General features: G+C 41.5%; 1 protein-coding gene across 1 annotated transcript in view; it reads left to right on the forward strand.

Moving 5' to 3' along the window:
- The window catches only part of MED27 (mediator complex subunit 27), a 207,709-nt gene that overhangs the window by 130,872 nt on the left and 56,295 nt on the right, over positions 1-20,542 (forward strand). Inside the window, exon 4 of the mRNA XM_068552526.1 lies at positions 742-835. Within this exon, the coding sequence (XP_068408627.1) occupies positions 742-835 (94 nt within the window). The remainder of the gene's footprint in view (positions 1-741; positions 836-20,542) is intronic.

Here is a 20,542-nt window from a genome sequence, read left to right on the forward strand (position 1 = left end):
GGGAAAAAATTGTAATAGGTACACAGAAAACGAATCAAGTGAAAATCCAGTGAAACAAAAAACTGTACAAGTAAATAAATATACTCACGAGACACTATGCAGCTCAGCTATTAAAAATATATATATAGCAGAGATTTTAGAATGTAAACAATAAATACTGATTTAAGCAAAAATTGTGAGGTCGTTTGAATTAGTTAGACTCAAACCAGAAAAACAGGAGTGACTTCAGGTATTTAAAACAGAAGGAATTTAATCCAGAGACTTGATTATTGAGGTGATTGAGATGAGAAGCCAAAGAGGAAACAGGGAGGCAAACAGAGGTGAGCAAAACAGGAAGCTGCTTCCATCCCTAGACCAGAAGGACAGAGGGAGGGGCCCTGTAATTGGAGCCCAGCGGCCAGGAAGGTGGCAGAACTAAATTCTAGTCTATAGGAGAAAGCCACGAGGTCACACCTTAAAATGAAAAACCAAGAACTGGCATTAAAAACACATCATGTGGAAATACAGAGGTAAATACCAACAGAAATCACTAAAAAAACGGATGGTCACTAAATCACTAAAAAGCAAGAGGGGGAACAGGGGAGTAGTATTTTTCCTAAAAAAGCTTATAAATCCCATCTGCCTTTCTAAAAACATATTTCACTACTGAAAAATTAAATTGAGAAGAAAAGCGTACTGTAGGTTTGTATTTCTGTGACTGGGGCTCCAGCTCTTACACCTGTGTGTCTTTCTCCCTCTCAGATATGTTGACGACGTGATTAGCCGCATTGACAGGATGTTCCCTGAAATGTCCATCCACTTATCCAGACCCAATGGGACGTCCGCCATGCTTCTCGTAAGTTCTGCCTGACCTGTTTGTAAGGACACGTGCAAGGACATTGGCCTCCAGGTTAACCTGTTTCTGTGTGGTCGGAGCTCTAGAATGGAAATTAAATCCCAGTTTGATGGTGAACAGCGTTATTTTGCTTTACCAGCATTCTGTAGTACGTTCTACGTGCTTTTGAATGAAATCGCAGAGCCCATCGAAGAGTTACCCAGACGGGAAATACAGTGTGAGACCCTGTCCCCTGTGAGTCAGTTCATGGTGTTTTGGTGAACCTGTCTTACAGTGTCCCAAAGACAATAGGAATGCTCGCCTATTGGATCCTGCTGTGGGAAATCATTTATAAAATCCATTCCGTATTTGAAGAAAGTGTCTGAGTGCTTGTCACTGATGGTTTCCGATTTTGTTGTTTCTTTTTTCTTTTTCTTTTTCTTTTTAATATTTATTTATTTATTTGTTTGTTTTTGGCTGTGTCGGGTCTTAGCTGCGGCACACAGGCTCCTCTCTAGTTGCGGCGCGCGGGCTCAGTAGTTAAGGCACACAGGCTTAGTTACCCTGTGGCATGTGGGGTCTTAGTTCCCCGACCAGGGCTTGAACCCACGTCCCCTACGTTGGAAGGTGGATTCTTAACCACTGATTTTGTTGTTTCTGATGTGGGTTTGCTCTGAGCAAGTTGGCCTCCTGACCTCATCACTGATGTTTGTATTCACATAAATTCACCAAAGACAGGTGTGTTTGGGAAATACGGTAGAACAGAAATGCTGAATTATAGTAGCAATTAGAAAGGCACAGAGACTGCAGTGACGAGGTGCTCTTCTGGCACTCTGGGTACTAATACACATGCTTGGGGAACCCTTCCTCGAGCACAGATTTTGAGGAGCCTCCACGTTTTACAGAAAAGGAGAATTAACTGGTTTTAAGAGTGATGGTTTTTGATGGACATCAGGAAGGCGAGCTTCAGGACTGAGCGTTTTTTTACGTCTCACTAGCACTGCTGCTCTGAGGCCTGGTGTGAAGTCCCCGGACTTCAGCGTTTTACCGTTGTAAACTCTTATAAATAGGTAGTCACCCAGGACGAGTGACTATTCACTCAGTCCACCCACCTGAAGAGAGCAGGCTTATTGTGTGTGCATGTGTGTTTTTCTCTTAAGAAAGGAAAAGACGTGGGATTGTTAATTGGGCGGGATTTCACGTGTGAGGCAAAATTAGTGACGTTCATCTGGGTAACACGCTACTTGTCTTTAAAATTCTTTCAGTTAAAAAATACAGCGAATGAGATAACACAGTGTTCTTTTGCTAGAAAAAGAAAACAATTTGTATACGTCTGGAAAAGCATGCAATATTTTCTGCCCCGGTTAAACGTGCAAATTGTCTAAATGTTAAGATCCTCTAGACCCAGCAGCTGAAACATAAATCCCACTTCCAGGATACTTGACAGGGACCAAAGAGTTAATGAAGATAAAAGTGAAAGTGTCCGCGGTGAGATAGGTTTGCTCAAATTATTTCTGGGTCCTTGAGCCTCCATCTCCTGATGAAGGTAGGGATTTGGCATTGACAGGAATGAGCAGGGAGAACAAGATTCTAGGCAAACAGGTCTGAGATATTAGAGTTACTTCCACCTGAGAAAGTGGGCTTTTATTTCACAGCGACCTGTCAGCCTCATCTGCTTTCTCACTGAGCTTCTGTTTTAATAGACTGGTGAGAGTTTAGGGGCTCGATCAAGGACACAGTTCGCTTTTATACACACCGTTTTCACTGCCATGAGTGGCTAATTCAGACCACTGTGCATCTGGCCAGCAAGCTGTCATCTTCCTTAGGTGACATGGGAATTCACACAAGGTGGTGTCTGTTTATAGGCAGAGCAGTGGGTGATCTGATTCGGAATTAAATTGCCAGGTGGATAATCATACTTTCAACATCATGGCTTTATTTGGCTTTTACTTTTAAAAGATGGTATTTTATTAGACTGCAGATTCCTAGGCCACTTGCTGTCACCACACACATCTTCTCTGAGGTCGAAGGGAATTTTCACCTGGGCGGAGAGCGGGACCGGCAGCTGCCACCTCCCCTCCTCCCCTCGCTAGTCACCTGTTCCCCGTGACCGGTGGAGACAGCGTGAGACCCGTGCTGTAGGCAGTGGGGCGCCACTGCACGAGGTCCAGGCAGGAGTGAAACTTGTTTTCTGGAGATCCTTCTGAAATGAATTGTGTGAATCTGGGAGGTGGTGCACCCTGAAAGCTTTGAGAGGCAAGTGAGACTGATGGGGAGACCAACTAGGCCTCTGAAGCAGGACGCACGTGGGCAGTCTCTGCTGACATCTCTCTCTGCTGACATGTCCCTCTGCCTGCTTGGCCGAAGCCTGAAGTGCACCCGTGCTTTGTAATAAAGCAGCATTTCCTCCTGAGTCAGCCAGGCTTCCGTGAGTGCGGGCGACAGAAACCTGCTCTGATGAACTTAAGCAAGAAAAGGGTTGGCTTTTGTCTTTGTTTTGCTTTTTAATGATGCTGGATGTTCACAGACATGAAGATAGAGCTGCCCTGCCAGGAGGGACAAAAACCAGGTTCACTCCAGGGGTGTCAGGAGCAGGACAGCGTCCCTTTTGGACTCTGTGGCCCAAGTGGTTTGACCTCAACTGCCTTTCATCCTTTCATCCTGCGCCTGTGCTCATATATCCCAGGGGAAACACTCCCGCTGGCCTAACCTGAAGTTGTCCCTCCCGCTGGGGGGTAGGTCCTGCCTTGGCAGCCCCCGAGAAGCATGTGGAGTGGAGGAGGTCATTCCTCAGGGGAAGAGAGGCAGGGCCGAGAAAGCAATCCGTATGACAGAGTGAACGTCCCCTGCCCCCCTGTACCACGCGGAGCCTCGTGGTTCACCTAGCACTCATCTCCCTCCTCATAGTGGCCCTCAAGGTAGGCAGCGCCCATGGGTTTCATTTTACAAGTGAGGAAACTGAGGTAGTGGGGGTAGTGGTTTCTCCAGGCTCGCGCAGCCAGGACACGGCTTCCAGGCCTCCAGGGTGCTTCCTCCTCCCTCCTGTCTCTGATTATACTTCGTGGTGCTGGTGAGTAAGATTTGGGTGATCAGACACCAGGCGGGTAATTTTTTCTTGTTTTCTTTTAATTGTGTAGTTCGATGTATACAAAGGAATATATGTAATGTGTATGTCAGTTTAAAAGTGTAATGATAAACACATGAGCTCACTACCCAATCTAAGAAGCAGAAGATAACCAATGCGTGCTTCTCCCCAGTCCTTGCCTCTCCCCCCAAAATCACCACCGTCCTGTTAATCATCCCCTTCTCTTTGTTTTTTAAGTATGAGTTTACCACATGGACATGTATCCCTAAGAAATGTATCATTGAGTTTTGTTGAATTTTGAACTTTATAAGAACAGTGTCATATTGTGTGATTGTTTCTAAGATGTAGCCATGTTGGTAGTTGTATCTGATAATTTGATCATCTTCATGGTTATGTAATAGTTCATTCTGTGACCGTACACACTTTATTCTTTCTCCTGTCAATGTGTGTTTGGGTTGTTTCCGGCTTTGCTTTTTAAATAATGGTGGCATGATCATTCTTGCACATATACCAGGATATATTTTTAAGCTTTCGCCCAAGCCACGGAGGCAGCGGAGGAAAGGCAGTGTTGGGAGCAGTGGAGCAGACAGCTTTTCCTTTCTTTCTTTTTTTTTTTTAAATAGACTTATTTATTTTATTTATTTTTATTTTTGGCTGCGTTGGATCTTTGTTGCTGTATGGGGGCTTTCTCTAGTTGTGGCGAGTGGGGGCTACTCTTCGTTGTGGTGCGTGGGCTTCTCATTGCGGTGGCTTCTTTTGTTGCGGAGCACGGGCTGTAGGCACACGGGCTTCAGTAGCTGTGGCTCGTACGTTCTAGAGCGCAGGCTCAGTGGTCATGGCGCACGGGCTTAGTTGCTCCGCGGCATGTGGGATCTTCCCAGACCAGGGCTCGAACCCATGTCCCTTGCATTGGCAGGCGGATTCTTAACTACTGCGCCACCAGGGAAGCCCCGGACAGCTTTTTCCAAGAGTCACTTGAATTGTGAAATGTAGTGGCCTGGTGCCCACACTGGTGTACAGAGGGGTCCAGAAACAGCTCTGGTTAACATGGCCTGGCATCCACGGTCAGCATGTTCCACTGATTTTGTTGTCACTGTAGATCTCTTCTGGTTTTGGTGTGTGAGCACAGAGGGGTTTTTGGATTTTTTGTGCACACACATGGAAAAATGGCATAACGTCATTGAACTCCAGAGCATTCTGTGAACACAGGGCAGGTTTGGTGATCCCATTTTGGTTTCCTCCTTCACCAAGCAATCCCTGCCAAGAAGCAGCAGGGTGCCTTAGATGTACGAAGATCTGTACCTGGGAGCCTCAGCCTGTCACCAACAGCTTCTTCACAATGTAGAGGGGAAAGGAAAAAATGAGGACTATATATCGAATTGGCACCTTTTAAGGCGATTTGGGGTCAATTTTGCTCCTCTAAAAGCTAAACCTGCCTTTCCTTGTTGGCCTGGAGACATCGGGCTTCAGAGCCCATCAGACGTAGGAGCAGTCACCTCCGGCCTGGGCTCTGTGCTTGACCTGGAGGCCCAGGCGTTGTATCCGCTTCCTGCTTGTGGACCCACAGGGAGCGCAGGCTCAGGAGGAGGGAAGGGAGGACAGATCGGGGCTCAGTCAGTGTTTGCTGAGTGAATACATGAATGACACAGAAAAGCATCTTTCTCTTCCGGATGTACCGGTTTCTCCCCACGGCTGCAATGGGGACCTGCTACTCAGGGGAGAGGAAACTAGCCTGCTTCCAGAACTCTCAGGGCGGTTATCACCTTAACTTCTCCTGGCATCTTTGTGAGCCTTGGGTCATCGACTGGAGCCTGGACAGGCCAAGTCCTGGCTAATATGAAATCTGAACTTTCAGCCTCTTACGTAATCCTTAACTACACTCCGGCTGGCTCTCTCCGTGCTGGTCGGGGGCCGTTTTGGTGTTGTGTAAGTTAATAACTCATGATAAAATAAATCCTGTTTCCGTTCTTTGAAGAGATGAGCTCAGTCATCCAAAAATAAACCTAGCTGTGTTGATATTTAGTTTCAGTTAATCTACCGCCTTACATCCCATTATTAATTTTCTTCAAACAGTCAAAATATTGTAAGAGCTTAACTGAGTCAGACTAGAGCAAGCAGCTGGCTGCTTTCGGCATTTAAACTATTAATCCACAGTTTTTTACTGATCCACGAGGTATGAAAATGTAAGAGAAGAAGAAAAAGATGAAACTTCAACCATGATATTTGAAACGTACCTTAATACTTTATAAATTAATCTTTCTTTATACGTTATATGGTTTACAACAGATACAACTCATTTATCAATCTCTTTAATATACTTTTCGCCAACCCTCAGTTTCTTTAACATATTCGTGCCTTGTTTTTGAATGACACATCTGTTTTAAACCGTTTGGACACATTATCTCATTTCACTCCATCCCAAGCTCTCCGAGGTAGGAAGACTGTTGAACAGCTAAAGTGCTTAACTGTTTTGGGCCTTGATTTCTCTGCTGGGTTCAGTAGTTCTCAAACTTTAGTAGGCCCAAGAATCACCAGTGTAGTTTGTGGAAAATGCACATTCCTGGCAGGCAGCCCAGAAGTTCTGATTCAGCAGCTCTGGGGTAGAGCCCCAAAGCCACATCTCCCACCCGAGTCTCGAGTCATCTATGCAGCACGTTTCAAAAAGCATAATGTTAAACCATTGTGCCCTTGGAGTTCCAACGAAGGTGGGCCTTTTTGATACGTCTCAGATCAAGCATCAGGCCCTTCTGTGAGCTGGGTTGCTAAAGCAATCGTATATTTATTCAGTAAACACTGAGCACCAGGAGAGGAGGGCATAGCGCTGGGCGCTGTTCAGCACTGACCACAGTCCGTGTACTCACGGAGCCTGCGTCCCGTACTCACGGACGGGAGACCAGCCAGACGTTGCATAATATGATGGGGGGTGGGGGTGGGGGCAGAGCCGGACAGGGGCTGGAGAGGGGAGGGCCTGGTGCGGGGAGCTGGGGCTCAGGGAACCCCTCTGTGAGCAGAGACCTGCGGGAAGTGGGGCGAGCCTGGAGCCGGGGCCATGAGAGGCAGCGCGGCATCAAAGACCCGAGCCCGGGCCAGTTTGTGTGCAGATCACACCCAGGAGGCTAGGCTGGCTGGAGCGCAGGGAGCGAGGGAAGAGAGGGAGGAGGTGAGACTTCCGAAACAAAACAGGCAGGGACCAGGCTCTGGGCCTCACAGACTGTGGGTAGGGCTGGGCATTTGATTTTTAAAATTTTTTTTTTTTTTTTTTTTTTTTTTTTTTAAAGGAAGAACCCTTAAGAAAGCACATGTGTAACAGGGAAGAGCCAATTGTGATTCCGTGTTGGATCTGTTTCTTTGACTTTTTTCTTTTTTTTTTTTAAATTTATTTTTATTTATTTATTTTTGGCTGTGCTGGGTCTTCGTTTCTGTGCGAGGGCTTTCTCCAGTTGCGGCAAGCGGGGGCCATTCTTCATCGCGGTGCGCAGGCCTCTCACTATCACAGCCTCTCTTGTTGCGGAGCACAGGCTCCAGACGCGCAGGCTCAATAGTTGTGGCTCACGGGCCTAGTTGCTCCGCGGCACGTGGGATCTTCCCAGACCAGGCTTCGAACCCGTGTCCCCTGCATTAGCAGGCAGATTCTCAACCACTGCGCCACCAGGGAAGCCCTGATTTTTAAAATTTTAACTTCAGGTTAAATCGATCATAAGCCTTGCTTGATCATCACACTGTCATCATTGATGACATGTCATGGCCCTTTCGTATTTATTTATTTAATAATAGAGTGAACATTTGTGAACCTACCCCCCAGCCCGAGAGCTAGAACGTTATCTGCAACCTTACACCCTGTGAGTGTCCCCGGCCCCTGTCCTGTAGGAACTGTTATCCCTCCCTTTGTGGGTCATTCTCTTTCCTTTTTTGAGGGAGGGCTTAACACAAATACATATGTATAGTGTGTTCTTTAATCTTGCCTGTTTATCTTAATGATTTTTAAAAGGTATCACATGTTGTCTTCAGGGACTTAATTTTTTTCACTCGACATTTTTTTTTTTTTTAACTAAATTTTACTCAAATTGTTGGTTTAGCTACAATAGCTTATTCATTTTGCTGATATGAAATATTCCATTATATAAATATATCCTAATTTAGTTATCCATTTTTCTGTCAGTGGTCATTGATCTGTTTATTTTTTTTTGTTTGTTTTTGTATTATGAAGAATCTGCTTTGAACATTCTTGTTCGTGTTCCTTGGGACCCATGGGCTAAGGTTTTTCTTAGAGCGACTCCCAGGAGAAGAATGCTTAGTTTAGGGAAGTGGTTCTCGACTAGGGGTGATTGTTTTGCCTCCCAAGGGACATTTGGTGATGTCTAGAAACATTTTTAATTGTCACAACATGGGGGGAGGGGTATCGCTGGCATCTAGTGGGTAGAGACCAGAGATGCCGCTAAACGTCCTGCAATGAGCAGGACAGTCTCACTTCAGAGGATTGTCCAGCCCCAAATTAAAGTGCTAAAGTTGAGAAGCCCTGGTTTAGGGCATGCAAATATCCAACTTCCCATGAAAATGCCAAATGTTGTCCTAAACAGTTGCACCAATTTACACCCCACTAACAATTCTGAAGTAGTAAAAGAGGTTTTTCCCAAACATACAAAGACAGAAATAACTTCGGTTGTCCTTCAGAAATTTCTTGAGACCATCCAGTGCTAAAATTCTGTGATGCTACAGCAATCACTTTATGAATCTGTACCCATGTTTTAACATAGCGTACCCATTTTTTGTCACAGCACGGGATATTATCGGAATTCTTTGTTAGATGCTTTTTTTGGAAAAATGCCATTTTATAAGATTTATAAGAAAAGTCAGTTTTTATAGTGCTGCTTCACTTTTGACACATAAAAAATTGGTTTTACCAAACCTGGTTCCAAAGGACATTTATTTCCAAAAATCAGACCCATTCTTTACGACAGCAGTTCTCAAATTATGGTTTGGCAACAAGGGGTTACAGAGACCCATTCAGGAGGTCCACAGAGTCAAAACTGTTTTTATGGTGATACTCAGACATCGCTTTCCTTTGTCACTTTTGTTCGTTCACAAGTTCACAGTGGAGTTTTCCAGAGGCTACATCGTGAGGGATGACATCATCATGTGGGCACCTGTTGGCTCCTGTCGTCTTGTGTTTTAAACATTTCTGTTTTATTTCTAATATGGTAAATATTGACAACTGTATTCTACAGAAACAAAAGTTGCTTGAGGTCCTCAATAATTTTTAAGAGTGTAGAAAGGTCCTGAGACCGAAATGTTTGAGAACTGCTGCTTTAAGAAGTATGTTAACTGATAAGACTATTCAGAACAGTTTATCAAACTAAATTTCAAAAAGTGGTTCTAGAAATGTTTGTTGCAATGGCAATGATATGAATGGAGATTTATTAGTGATTAAAAACTTTGAGGTTTAAAAAAAGGTCAAAAAAGTAAAAGTCAAGGGAATATGGGACATTCTACAGGACAACTAACTTAATGTGGGGAAAATGGAGAGGATGGAGTGCTTAAAAGGCTTAACAGCAGTATGTAATGTGTGGACCTTGTCTGGATCCTGATTCAAAAAAACAGCTGTAAAAGAATGTTTTCTAAGCAATCCAAAGGAGCTGTACATGGTCTAAATTTCAGAGGATACCAAGGAATTGTTGGTAATTTTGTTAGGATTAATAACGTCCTCATGGTTATAAAACAAAAGATCTATTTATTAGAGGCACATGCTTCATTATGTAGAGCTCAAACGACATGATGTATGAGGTTTGCTTTAAAAATACTTCAACAAAGAAAACAGAGAGATAAATAAAGCAGGTATGGCAAAATTTTGATAATTTTTAAATTTGGGTGGTTATTAAGCAATCTGTCTTCCTTTATGCTTGAAAATGTTCACACTCAGAAATGTTATGAATGGTTATTTAAATTCAAGTCTCTCCACATATTCTCCGAACAATATGGAAAAAGAAGAACAAATAAAACTACAAAAACCATACATTAAACACAGCTAAGAGACCAAGAACACCCACACTCCGAATTATGTGTGAGTAAAACACAAACAAATCCTAATGAGCTATCACTTGCACACCCACTGTTAACCTTTGCTGAGGGAAAAATGCATCATACAAAAGAGTACATACTGTCTGATTGCATTACATGACGTTTTAGAATGGGCCAAAACTAGGGTGAATAAAAATCAGAACAGCACTTCCCCTGGGAGAGTTAGAGCAGGCATGGGTTGGGAAGGGCATGAGGAAACATTGTGCGGTGGTGGAAGGGTTCTGCATTTTGACAGAGGTGTGGCTTATATGGTTGTATGCAGTTGCCAAAATTCCGAGAATGGTACATTCTAAAGATTTATGTACTTTATTGGAGGCAAATTTTACCTCAAAAAACATTTTTTTAACAAACATTAAACTGCTTAATGATATGCTTGCCTTTGTGTTTAGGGATGAAATATACTAATGTCTGCAACTTTCAAACTCTTCCAAAAAATAAGATGAATGAATGGACAGATAGATGAATATATATGTGATAAAGCAATAGAACAAAATGATAACAGTTATGGAATCTAGCTCACGAGAATACAGGTGTTCACCCGACAACTCTTTCAACTTTTTAGATGTTCGAAATTTTTCATAATAAAATGTTGAAGGGATAAACACTTCAACTAAAGAAATCCCCCCCCCCACACACACAGCCCCCACCACCAAGGAAGCAAAAACCACAGAGCAGAAGAAAGCTATTTAACACAGACAGCACTCCAAACTGATTTTAATACCCTCCAGCATTTGGAGAGGTGAAAAGACAAATCCTTAAGTCAGGAATTCAGAGATTAAAAACAGAAACTGGCAAAAAGATGAAGAAATGAAAAGGATTTACTGTACTCAGGAAAAAATGATAAAATTATCTCAAATTAAGACTAAATTTCAAGATGCTCAAGGAAAAATAGATTCAAATGACACTTAATAAAGGGCACTGAAGAAAGGCTAAGAAGCAACCAAGAGAGTGAAAATCAGATGAAGAAAGAAGTAGAAAGGTTCAGAGAGGAAGTGGTTGAAGTGAGGCACAGACAGAGAAGGGACAACACATATACAATTGGAGGCCATGAAGAAGGAGAACAAAATAATGGAACAGAACCAATACGTAAAACTGTAATCTAAGAAGAGTTCCTGCGAATGAAAGGTCTAAATTTGCACATTGAAAGATCTCACTGGGTACTTGGGAAAACTGACCAGCAACAGTCAAGTCTAAGATGTATTCTGATAATGCTATCTGACTTCAGAGATGAAGAAAAAGATCCTCAAGGCTTCCAAGCAAAAACTCAAATGACTTACAAGGCAAAAGAATTAGACTGGCATCGGCTCAAAAACCATGTATAAAGCAAGGCAATGATGGAGGAGCATTTTCAAAGAAAGTATGAATCAAAGGTATATATGTCTTTCAAGTATCAGAGAAAAAGCATTTTAAACATGCAAGAATTCTCTACCCATCAGCCCATGTTGAGGAGTCTACTGGAGAATGAGATTCATGCAACAAAGAGATGAGTGGGGAAACTTCAGCCTAAGGACTCATAGTGAGCATACAGTGTTTTTAATTGCTGATCTAAGACTAAACCAAAGGTGGTGATGAGGGTAAAGTAATATACAAACGTTATGTGTTCTAACACAGTAAAAATGATCTAGACAAAAAATGGGGGAAGGGATAGGTGAAGATGAAAGTAGAATGAGCTCATTGATGTTTATATACGTAATAGGTAAGATTTAAAGGGTTCCATTAAAAATTGACGAACAAAATGCTAAAACGGTATCTAAGAAAATGGGAGTCTAAGGGCATTAAAATGTATAAGTTCAAAGGTAAGCATGAGAACAAAAATATAAACCTTCCTAAATACAGTTAATCAATCAACCAATAAACGAGTGAGCAAGCAAAGAAAACGTCACTTAGAGAAAGAAGCATTGGAAATATGATGCACATAACAACTATACAGTCACGTGACCAAGTTGAGACCACATGTATCAGTCTTATCAATAAATGTGAACAAATATAATACATTCATTAAAAGAGTTCATTTTAGCTGATATTAAAGTTCATTTGGAAAAGAAACACGCAGAAAGGATAGGAAACCAAAAAAGAAAAGCTCCCAGGAGATCTTGCCCTGTCGGACATTGAAACATACTCTAAAGCCTCTATAATTAAAACTGTGTGGTGCTGGCTCGTGGGTGGACAAATAGGCTAGTAGAATAAAATAGACTAGAAGTAGACTCAATTACATTTAAAAATTTACGTGTGATAAAGGTAGGATCTAAAATCAACAGGGCCTCTATACCATGAAAAGGAAACAATTTAGGTGGCAAAAAAAAAAAACATCACAAAGTCAGAAGACAGCCGACACGCTGGGAGAAAATGTTTGCAACGTGTATCACAGATACAGGGCTAGTATACCTAAGATCATTTTGTAACTCTTAAAAAGGGTAAAAAGACCAAAAATAGAATAGAAAATGAGGAAAAGAGGCAGGCAATTAACCCTCTGAAAAGATACAAAAGTGGTACTCCAACATACGAAAAGATGTTCAACCGTACCCATAATTAGAGAAATGCAAATTAAAACTGCACCGAGGTGCCATTTCTCACCTACCAGATTTGCAAAAGTTAAAAACTATAACAACACATTCTGTTGGTGAGCCTGTAAGGAAACAGCCACCATCATACATTGCTAGTGGGAATGCAAATTGGTGCGACCATTTTGCAGGGACTTGGGCAGCGTCTGGTAAAGCTCTGTATGCATTTACCTTCTGACCCAGCAGTACTACTTCTAGGAATTTACCCTGAAGACACACCTCCAACAATATGAAAATGCATATGCACAGGATTATTAATTACAGCTTGTTTGTAATTGCAAAATACTGGAAATAACCTCAGTGCCTGTGCAGAGGAGAGTGATTGAATAAAGTATGATACAGCCACACAGTGAGTGGAGCCACACCACTGCTTTTTTTCATCTTTAGAAAAGAATGAGAAAGACCTCTATGACTCATTTGAAGTGATTTCTAGGATACATTGTTAAGAGAAAAAAGACCAAAGTGTAAGAGTATCCTTAATATGCTTCCTCTTTTGTAAGAAAGGAGATAAAGAATATCTGTTATCTTCTCATTTGTAGAGGAAACACACAGAAAAGATGAAACCTGAAACAAAGAAATTGGTTAGAGGGAGGTAGGTGGTAATAGGGTAGGATGGATGTGTATAGGGAGGGGGATGTGTCTCTGAGAATATCTTTTTGTTTAGTTTTGACTTTTAGAACCATGGTAATGTTTCATGTATGCAAAAAATAAATACAGTCGACTAGAGTGGATTTTTTTTAAAAGGAATGCAAACAGAAATAAATAAACCTAACTGTATTTCAAATGAATAATGTAACCACACTTTGGGGAAGGGATGGAGAGCTAACCCTAGTAACCTTTGAACACAGCTTTGTGACTCTAGATCCTTGGGCTAAGGATTGTTATACCTGTGAATAAATATTTAACCTCTTGGTAGTTTGCCAGTTTTTCATAGAAGGTATGGGTTAACAATTCTGAAACCGCTTTATATGTATTCTAGGATTGAGGAAATAAGGAAATAAATTGATAATGGGAACCACGTTTCTCCCTTTTGAAGAGGGACATTACCAAAAAGAAGGAAAAGGCTAGAATAAACCCTTGGTGTTGGATTGAAACTGGCAGTATCAGTGTGAGCTAATTGTTTTTGATATGTATATGCAGGTAGATATAGAAATAGATACAAGTGTGTATACACATACCCATGTGCGCACATGTCCCAACTCCGTCTGCTGAGATGGTCTACAAGCAGTGAGACTCCAGGAACAATGAGTGCGTCTCTTGTCCCCATCTTTGTTTTTAGACATCATTCTCACTAAGAAGAACTAGGCTTCTTGGAGAAATGGCTGGTTCCAGAGCAGGGGCAGAGAAAGTACAAGGTGAACCTGGAACATCTTCTCAGGCCAAAGCAAGGGAAGTGCTCACAGAATGATGGGGGTGTGTGCAATGGACACAGAAGCCAGTTTGGCTCCTGTCAGCCAAGCCTGGGACCATTGAGCACCAAGATAAATGTGATAGTAATGGATTACAACCCACAGAAACCATCGTAATCCACGTGTCCATACTGATTGAAATAAATAAAAGAAGAAAGAAAGAAATGGGAGGTATCAGTATAACATAAAAATAGCTATGGGAAAACCGTTCCTTACAGTAGAATGTGAACTAATAGATGCAGAAAGAATTAGAAAGTTTGGCAGCCACCGTAGTAATGATTGTTTTACGTAAGAATCGAGAATCACCAATGAATGCTAAAATTAATGGGTGAAGGGTTGATGACCGACAGTATGAGTGTGGGTGTGCACACGTGTGTGTGTGTGTGTGTGTGTGTGTGTGTGTGTAGAGAGAGGGCAGATATAAGGACCCAGGCCCAAGCTCATGCAGCGTAATGCTAACATATAGGGCCTGTAAGTCTGAAATCGTTCAAAATTATTTCAAAATAAGAAGTTAACATTTTTAAGCGAGCATGTTTAGATTTTTCCATTACATGACATTATGTCTGGTCCAGAATGTGACCGTTGTCTCCACCTCCTCCACTGCCACCACCCCTGTCCACGCCTCCATTACCGCTCACCGGGGTCAGTACAGCAGTCTCCTGACTGGTCTCCCCCCATCCCCTGTCTGCTCTGCACACAGAGCCAGAGAGTCTTCTAAAGGGAAGCTCAAGAAGCGTGTCTTCTGTGCTCAGAACCTGCGGTGGCTCCCATTTCACTGCGGTAGAAGCCCCAGTCCTCCTAAGGCTCCTCGTCTGCCATGACTCCACCTTCAGTCGCCCATCCCCGCTGGCCCCCCTCCTGCTTCGGGGCCTTTGCCCTTAGACGTCTGCAGGCCTCATTCCTCATATCCTTCGAGACTTGCTCTTGTATCCCTTCTCCGTAAGACCTCTCCTGACCAGTATGTGTAACTACCCCCTGCCCCGGATCTGCCTGAATGTCCTTTATTTTTTTTAAAAAGTACTTTTCACTTTCTAAGATAGTACGTGATGTTCTTGTCTGTTACATGAGTCTCGCAGCTTGTGGGATCTTAGTTCCATGACCAGGAACTGAACCCAGGCCCTCGGCAGTGAAAGCGCAGAGCCCTAACCATTGGACCACCAGGGAATTCTCTATGCTTATTGTCTCTTATCTGGTTCCTCCAGAAAGACTGTAAGCTCCACAAGAGTGAGATCTTGTCTGTTTGTTCGTTGATGTGTCCCAAACCCCTAGACCAGTGCCTGGCAACATAGTAGGTGCTCAGTAATTATGTGTTGAATGAATATTCATTCATATTGATGTGTGTATATATAAAGAAACTGGATTAAAAGATTTTTTAAAATCCTGAGATGAGCTGTTAGGGGATGTGAGCCTGGAGTAGAGACTGTGCAATCCTGGCTTTGAGGGAAAGGGACATGCACCTATTTGTAACTTCATTTGTAAACAGTCCAGAGGGGCTGTCTTCACCCTCCTGGTAGAGTAGTGGTTATCTCATGGGGGGAGGGGGAGAGGAGTTAGTTCTTTAACTTTCTACTTGAAACACTTAAATATTATTTGATTTCTTTTATTGTAACCATGCATTATTCTTAGGATTAAATTTTATAAAACAAAATCTGTCCTCTTAAGTATAAAATTCACTGGGAACAGAAATACGGGCCTGATCTTACCGATTCCTCAGTAAGTGTCTTTGCTTAGTCAGTGCTCTCTCTGTACCAGACACCAAGCTCAGGTCTTTACACACCCCGCCTCACTAGTTCTGCCCGGGACCCCAGGAGGTAGGTGACTTTATCCCGTTTCCAGGTTAATAAGCTGGGACTTGCAGAGGATCAGGGTCACACAGCGGAAGGATAACCCCAATCGTAAGTGACAGTTCAGGCCCCAGTCTGTGTGACTCGAGAGCTCAGACTTTCACCCATTAAAATAAAAAATTACTTGAAGCTGCCCAGGTGTCATTTCATTCATTCCCAGCCCTGAAGCATGTTGTTCCTGCTTCCTCAGGGTGCTCCTTGCCCTTGGAGTATCCAGCCCCTGTGGTGCCAGAGATGAACTCGGGACCCAGCAAACCGAGAAGGGGAGACTACACTAGGGGCGCAGAGAGGGGGTCACGGGCTCAATAATTTTTCAGGGCCCACTGGAATCTGAGGTTTCTTAGGCAAAATATTTGCAGTGCTTCCGTCTGAATATGTACACCAAAGTCATGCTTGGCTTTATCTTCTGAAGGCTTGTGATTTTAAGTGTGTGTAGATACGGTGTTCCATTCAGATATACAGATGGCATTTTTTGTGGGGTTCCCTCTCCTGTTCTGACTTAATTTTCTGAAACTAGCCCTTGTCGTAATCCCAGGGATCTTAAGCTGGTCCGTGAACTCCTAGAAGGTAATGGATGGGCTTCAGGAAATCTCTGAACCCCTGTGTGTAGATACACTTACGTGCCTTTTTCTGAGGGAAGGGTATGTGGCTCCCATTAGAAAGGGTGGTTAATTCCCAGAGAAGGTTAAGGACACTGGTCTTAAACCCTGGTGGAGCTCTAAGTCCTTTCTCAGGGAGGCTCTCTGGTTACCTGCTGATTCAGCCTCTAATCTTCATATTCTTGTTTTTTTTTTTTTTTTTTAGCATATTGAAACTTATTTATTGGTTTAGGATAATAGCATTGCTCAATCATGCACAACATATTCTTATTCTAGACCTAGTAAAAAGTGAACGACGACTACCAAGACAAATTACGTCCTATGGTTAGCAGAAGAAAGCCATAGGGCCATAAGACAACACACACACACACACACACACACACACACAAAATTTGTCTTTAAATGAAATTCAGTTTTTTTCCCCTATCATAACGTCAATCCTAGCTATTAAAATCCTAGTTTAAATGTATACGTGTACCTAATGAAGAGCTTGTGAAATATTAGCTTTTAGGTGGCTGCAGAATATTTGCTATTTTTATTTATTTTTTTATTTTATTTATTTATTTTTTTTATTAGTTGTTTTGTTTGTTTTTTTATACTGCAGGTTCTTATTAGGCATCAATTTTATACACATCACTGTATACATGTCAATCCCAATCGCCCAATTCAGCACACCACCATCCCCACCTCACCGCAGTTTTCCCCCCTTGGTGTCCATATGTCCATTCTCTACATCTGTGTCTCAACTTCTGCCCTGCAAACTGGCTCATCTGTACCATTTTCTAGGTTCCACATACATGCATTAATATACGATATTTGTTTTTCTCTTTCTGACTTACTTCACTCTGTATGACAGTCTCTAGATCCATCCACGTCTCAACAAATGACTCAATTTCGTTCCCTTTTATGGCTGAGTAATATTCCATTGTATATATGTACCACAACTTCTTTATCCATTCGTCTGCTGATGGGCATTTAGGTTGCTTCCATGACCTGGCTATTGTAAATAGTGCTGCAATGAACATTCGGGTGCATGTGTCTTTTTGAATTACGGTTTTCTCTGGGTATATGCCCAGTAGTGGGATTGCTGGGTCATATGGTAATTCTATTTTTAGTTTTTTAAGGGACCTCCATATTGTTCTCCATAGTGGCTGTATCAATTTACATTCCCACCAACAGTGCAAGAGGGTTCCCTTTTCTCCACACCCTCTCCAGCATTTGTTGTTTGTAGATTTTCTGATGATGCCCATTCTAACAGGAGTGAGGTGATACCTCATTGTAGCTTTGATTTGCATTTCTCTAATAATTAGTGATGTTGAGCATCTTTTCATGTGCTTCGTGACCGTCTGTATGTCTTCTTTGGAGAAATGTCTATTTAGGTCTTCTGCCCATTTTTGGATTGGGGTGTTTGTTTCTTTGATATTGAGCTGAATGAGCTGTTTATATATTTTGGAGATTAATCCTTTGTCCGTTGATTCATTTGCAAATATTTTCTCCCATTCTGAGGGTTGTCTTTTCGTCTTGTTTATGGTTTCCTTTGCTGTGCAAAAGCTTTGAAGTTTCATTAGGTCCCACTTGTTTATTTTTGTTTTTATTTCCATTACTCTAGGAGGTGGATCAAAAAAGATCTTGCTGTGATTTATGTCAAAGAGTGTTCTTCCTATGTTTTCCTCTAAGAGTTTGATAGTGTCCAGTCTTATATTTAGGTCTCTAATCCATTTTGAGTTTATTTTTGTGTATGGTGTTAGGGAGTATTCTAATTTCATTCTTTTCCATGTAGCTGTCCAGTTTTCCCAGCACCACTTATTGAAGAGACTGTCTTTTCTCCATTGTATATCTTTGCCTCCTTTGTCATAGATTAGTTGACCATAGGTGCGTGGGTTAATCTCTGGGCTTTCTATCTTGTTCCATTGATCTATGTTTCTGTTTTTGTGCCAGTACCATATTGTCTTGATTACTGTAGCTTTGTAGTATAGTCTGAAGTCAGGGAGTCTGATTCCTCCAGCTCCATTTTTTCCCCTCAAGACTGCTCTGGCTATTCGGGGTCTTTTGTGTCTCCATACAAATTTTAAGATGATTTGTTCTAGCTCCGTAAAAAATGCCATTAGTAATTTGACAGGGATTGCATTGAATCTGTAGATTGCTTTGGGTAGTATACTCATTTTCACAATGTTGATTCTTCCAATCCAAGAACATGGTATATCTCTCCATCTGTTGGTATCATCTTTAATTTCTTTCATCAGTGTCTTATAGTTTTCTGCATACAGGTCTTTTGTCTCCCTAGGTAGGTTTATTCCTAGGTATTTTATTCTTTTTGTTGCAATGGTAAATGGGAGTGTTTCCATAATTGCTCTTTCAGATTTTTCATCATTAGTGTATAGGAATGCAAGAGATTTCTGTGCATTAATTTTGTATCCTGCAACTTTACCATATTCATTAATTAGCTCTAGCAGTTTTCTGGTGGCAGTTTTAGGATTCTCTATGTATAGTATCATGTCATCCGCCAACAGTGACAGTTTTACTTCTTCTTTTCCAATTTGTATTCCTTTTATTTCTTTTTCTTCTCTGATTGCCGTGGCTAGGACTTCCAGAACTATGTTGAATAATAGTGGTGAGAGTGGACATCCTTGTCTCGTTCCTGATCTTAGAGGAAATGCTTTCAGTTTTTCGCCATTGAGAATGATGTTTGCTGTGGGTTTGTCATATATGGCCTTTATTATGTTGAGGTAGGTTCCCTCTATGCCCACTTTCTGGAGAGTTTTTATCAGAAATGGGTGTTGAATTTTGTCAAAAGCTTTTTCTGCATCTATTGAGATGATCATATGGTTTTTATTCTTCAATTTGTTAATATGGTGTATCACATTGATTGATTTGCGTATATTGAAGAATCCTTGCATCCCTGGGATAAATCCCACTTGATCGTGGTGTATGATCCTTTTAAGGTGTTGTTGGATCCTGTTTGCTAGTATTTTGTTGAGGATTTTTGCATCTATATTCATCAGTGATATTGGTCTGTAATTTTCTTTTTTTGTAGTGTCTCTGTCTGGTTTTGGTATCAGGGTGATGGTGGCCTCATAGAATGAGTTTGGGAGTGTTCCTTCCTCTGCAATTTTTTGGAAGAGTTTGAGAAGGATGGGTGTTAGCTCTTCTCTAAATGTTTGATAGAATTCACCTGTGAAGCCATCTGGTCCTGGACTTTTGTTTGTTGGAAGATTTTTAATCACAGTTTCAATTTCATTACTTGTGATTGGTCTGTTCATATTTTCTGTTTCTTCCTGGTTCAGTCTTGGAAGGTTATACCTTTCTAAGAATTTGTCCATTTCTTCCAGGTTGTCCATTTTATTGGCATAAAGTTGCTTGTAGTAGTCTCTTAGGATGCTTTGTATTTCTGCGGTGTCTGTTGTAACTTCTCCTTTTTCATTTCTGATTTTATTGATTTGAGTCCTCTCCCTCTTTTTCTTGATGAGTCTGGCTAATGGCTTATCAATTTTGTTTATCTTCTCAAAGAACCAACTTTTAGTTTTATTGATCTTTGCTATTGTTTTCTTTGTTTCTATTTCATTTATTTCTGCTCTGATCTTTATGATTTCTTTCCTTCTGCTAACTTTGGGTTTTGTTTGTTCTTCTTTCTCTAGTTTCTTTAGGTGTAAGGTTAGATTGTTTACTTGAGATTTTTCTTGTTTCTTTAGGTAGGCTTGTATAGCTATAAACTTCCCTCTTAGAACCGCTTTTGCTGCATCCCACAGGTTTTGGGTCGTCGTGTTTTCATTGTCATTTGTCTCTAGGTATTTTTTTGATTTCCTCTTTGATTTCTTCAGTGATCTCTTGGTTATTTAGTAACGTATTGTTTAGCCTCCATGTGTTTGTCTTTTTTACGTTTTTTTCCCTGTAATTCATTTCTAATCTCATAGCGTTGTGGTCAGAAAAGATGCTTGATATGATTTCAATTTTCTTAAATTTACTGAGGCTTGATTTGTGACCCAAGATGTGATCTATCCTGGAGAATGTTCCGTGCGCACTTGAGAAGAACGTGTAATCTGCTGTTTTTGGATGGAATGTCCTATATATATATCAATTAAATCTATCTGGTCTATTGTGTCATTTAAAGCTTCTGTTTCCTTATTTATTTTCATTTTGGATGATCTGTCCATTGGT

This window comes from Eschrichtius robustus, chromosome 10, assembly GCF_028021215.1.
Source record: "Eschrichtius robustus isolate mEscRob2 chromosome 10, mEscRob2.pri, whole genome shotgun sequence".
Lineage (NCBI taxonomy): Eukaryota > Metazoa > Chordata > Mammalia > Artiodactyla > Eschrichtiidae > Eschrichtius > Eschrichtius robustus.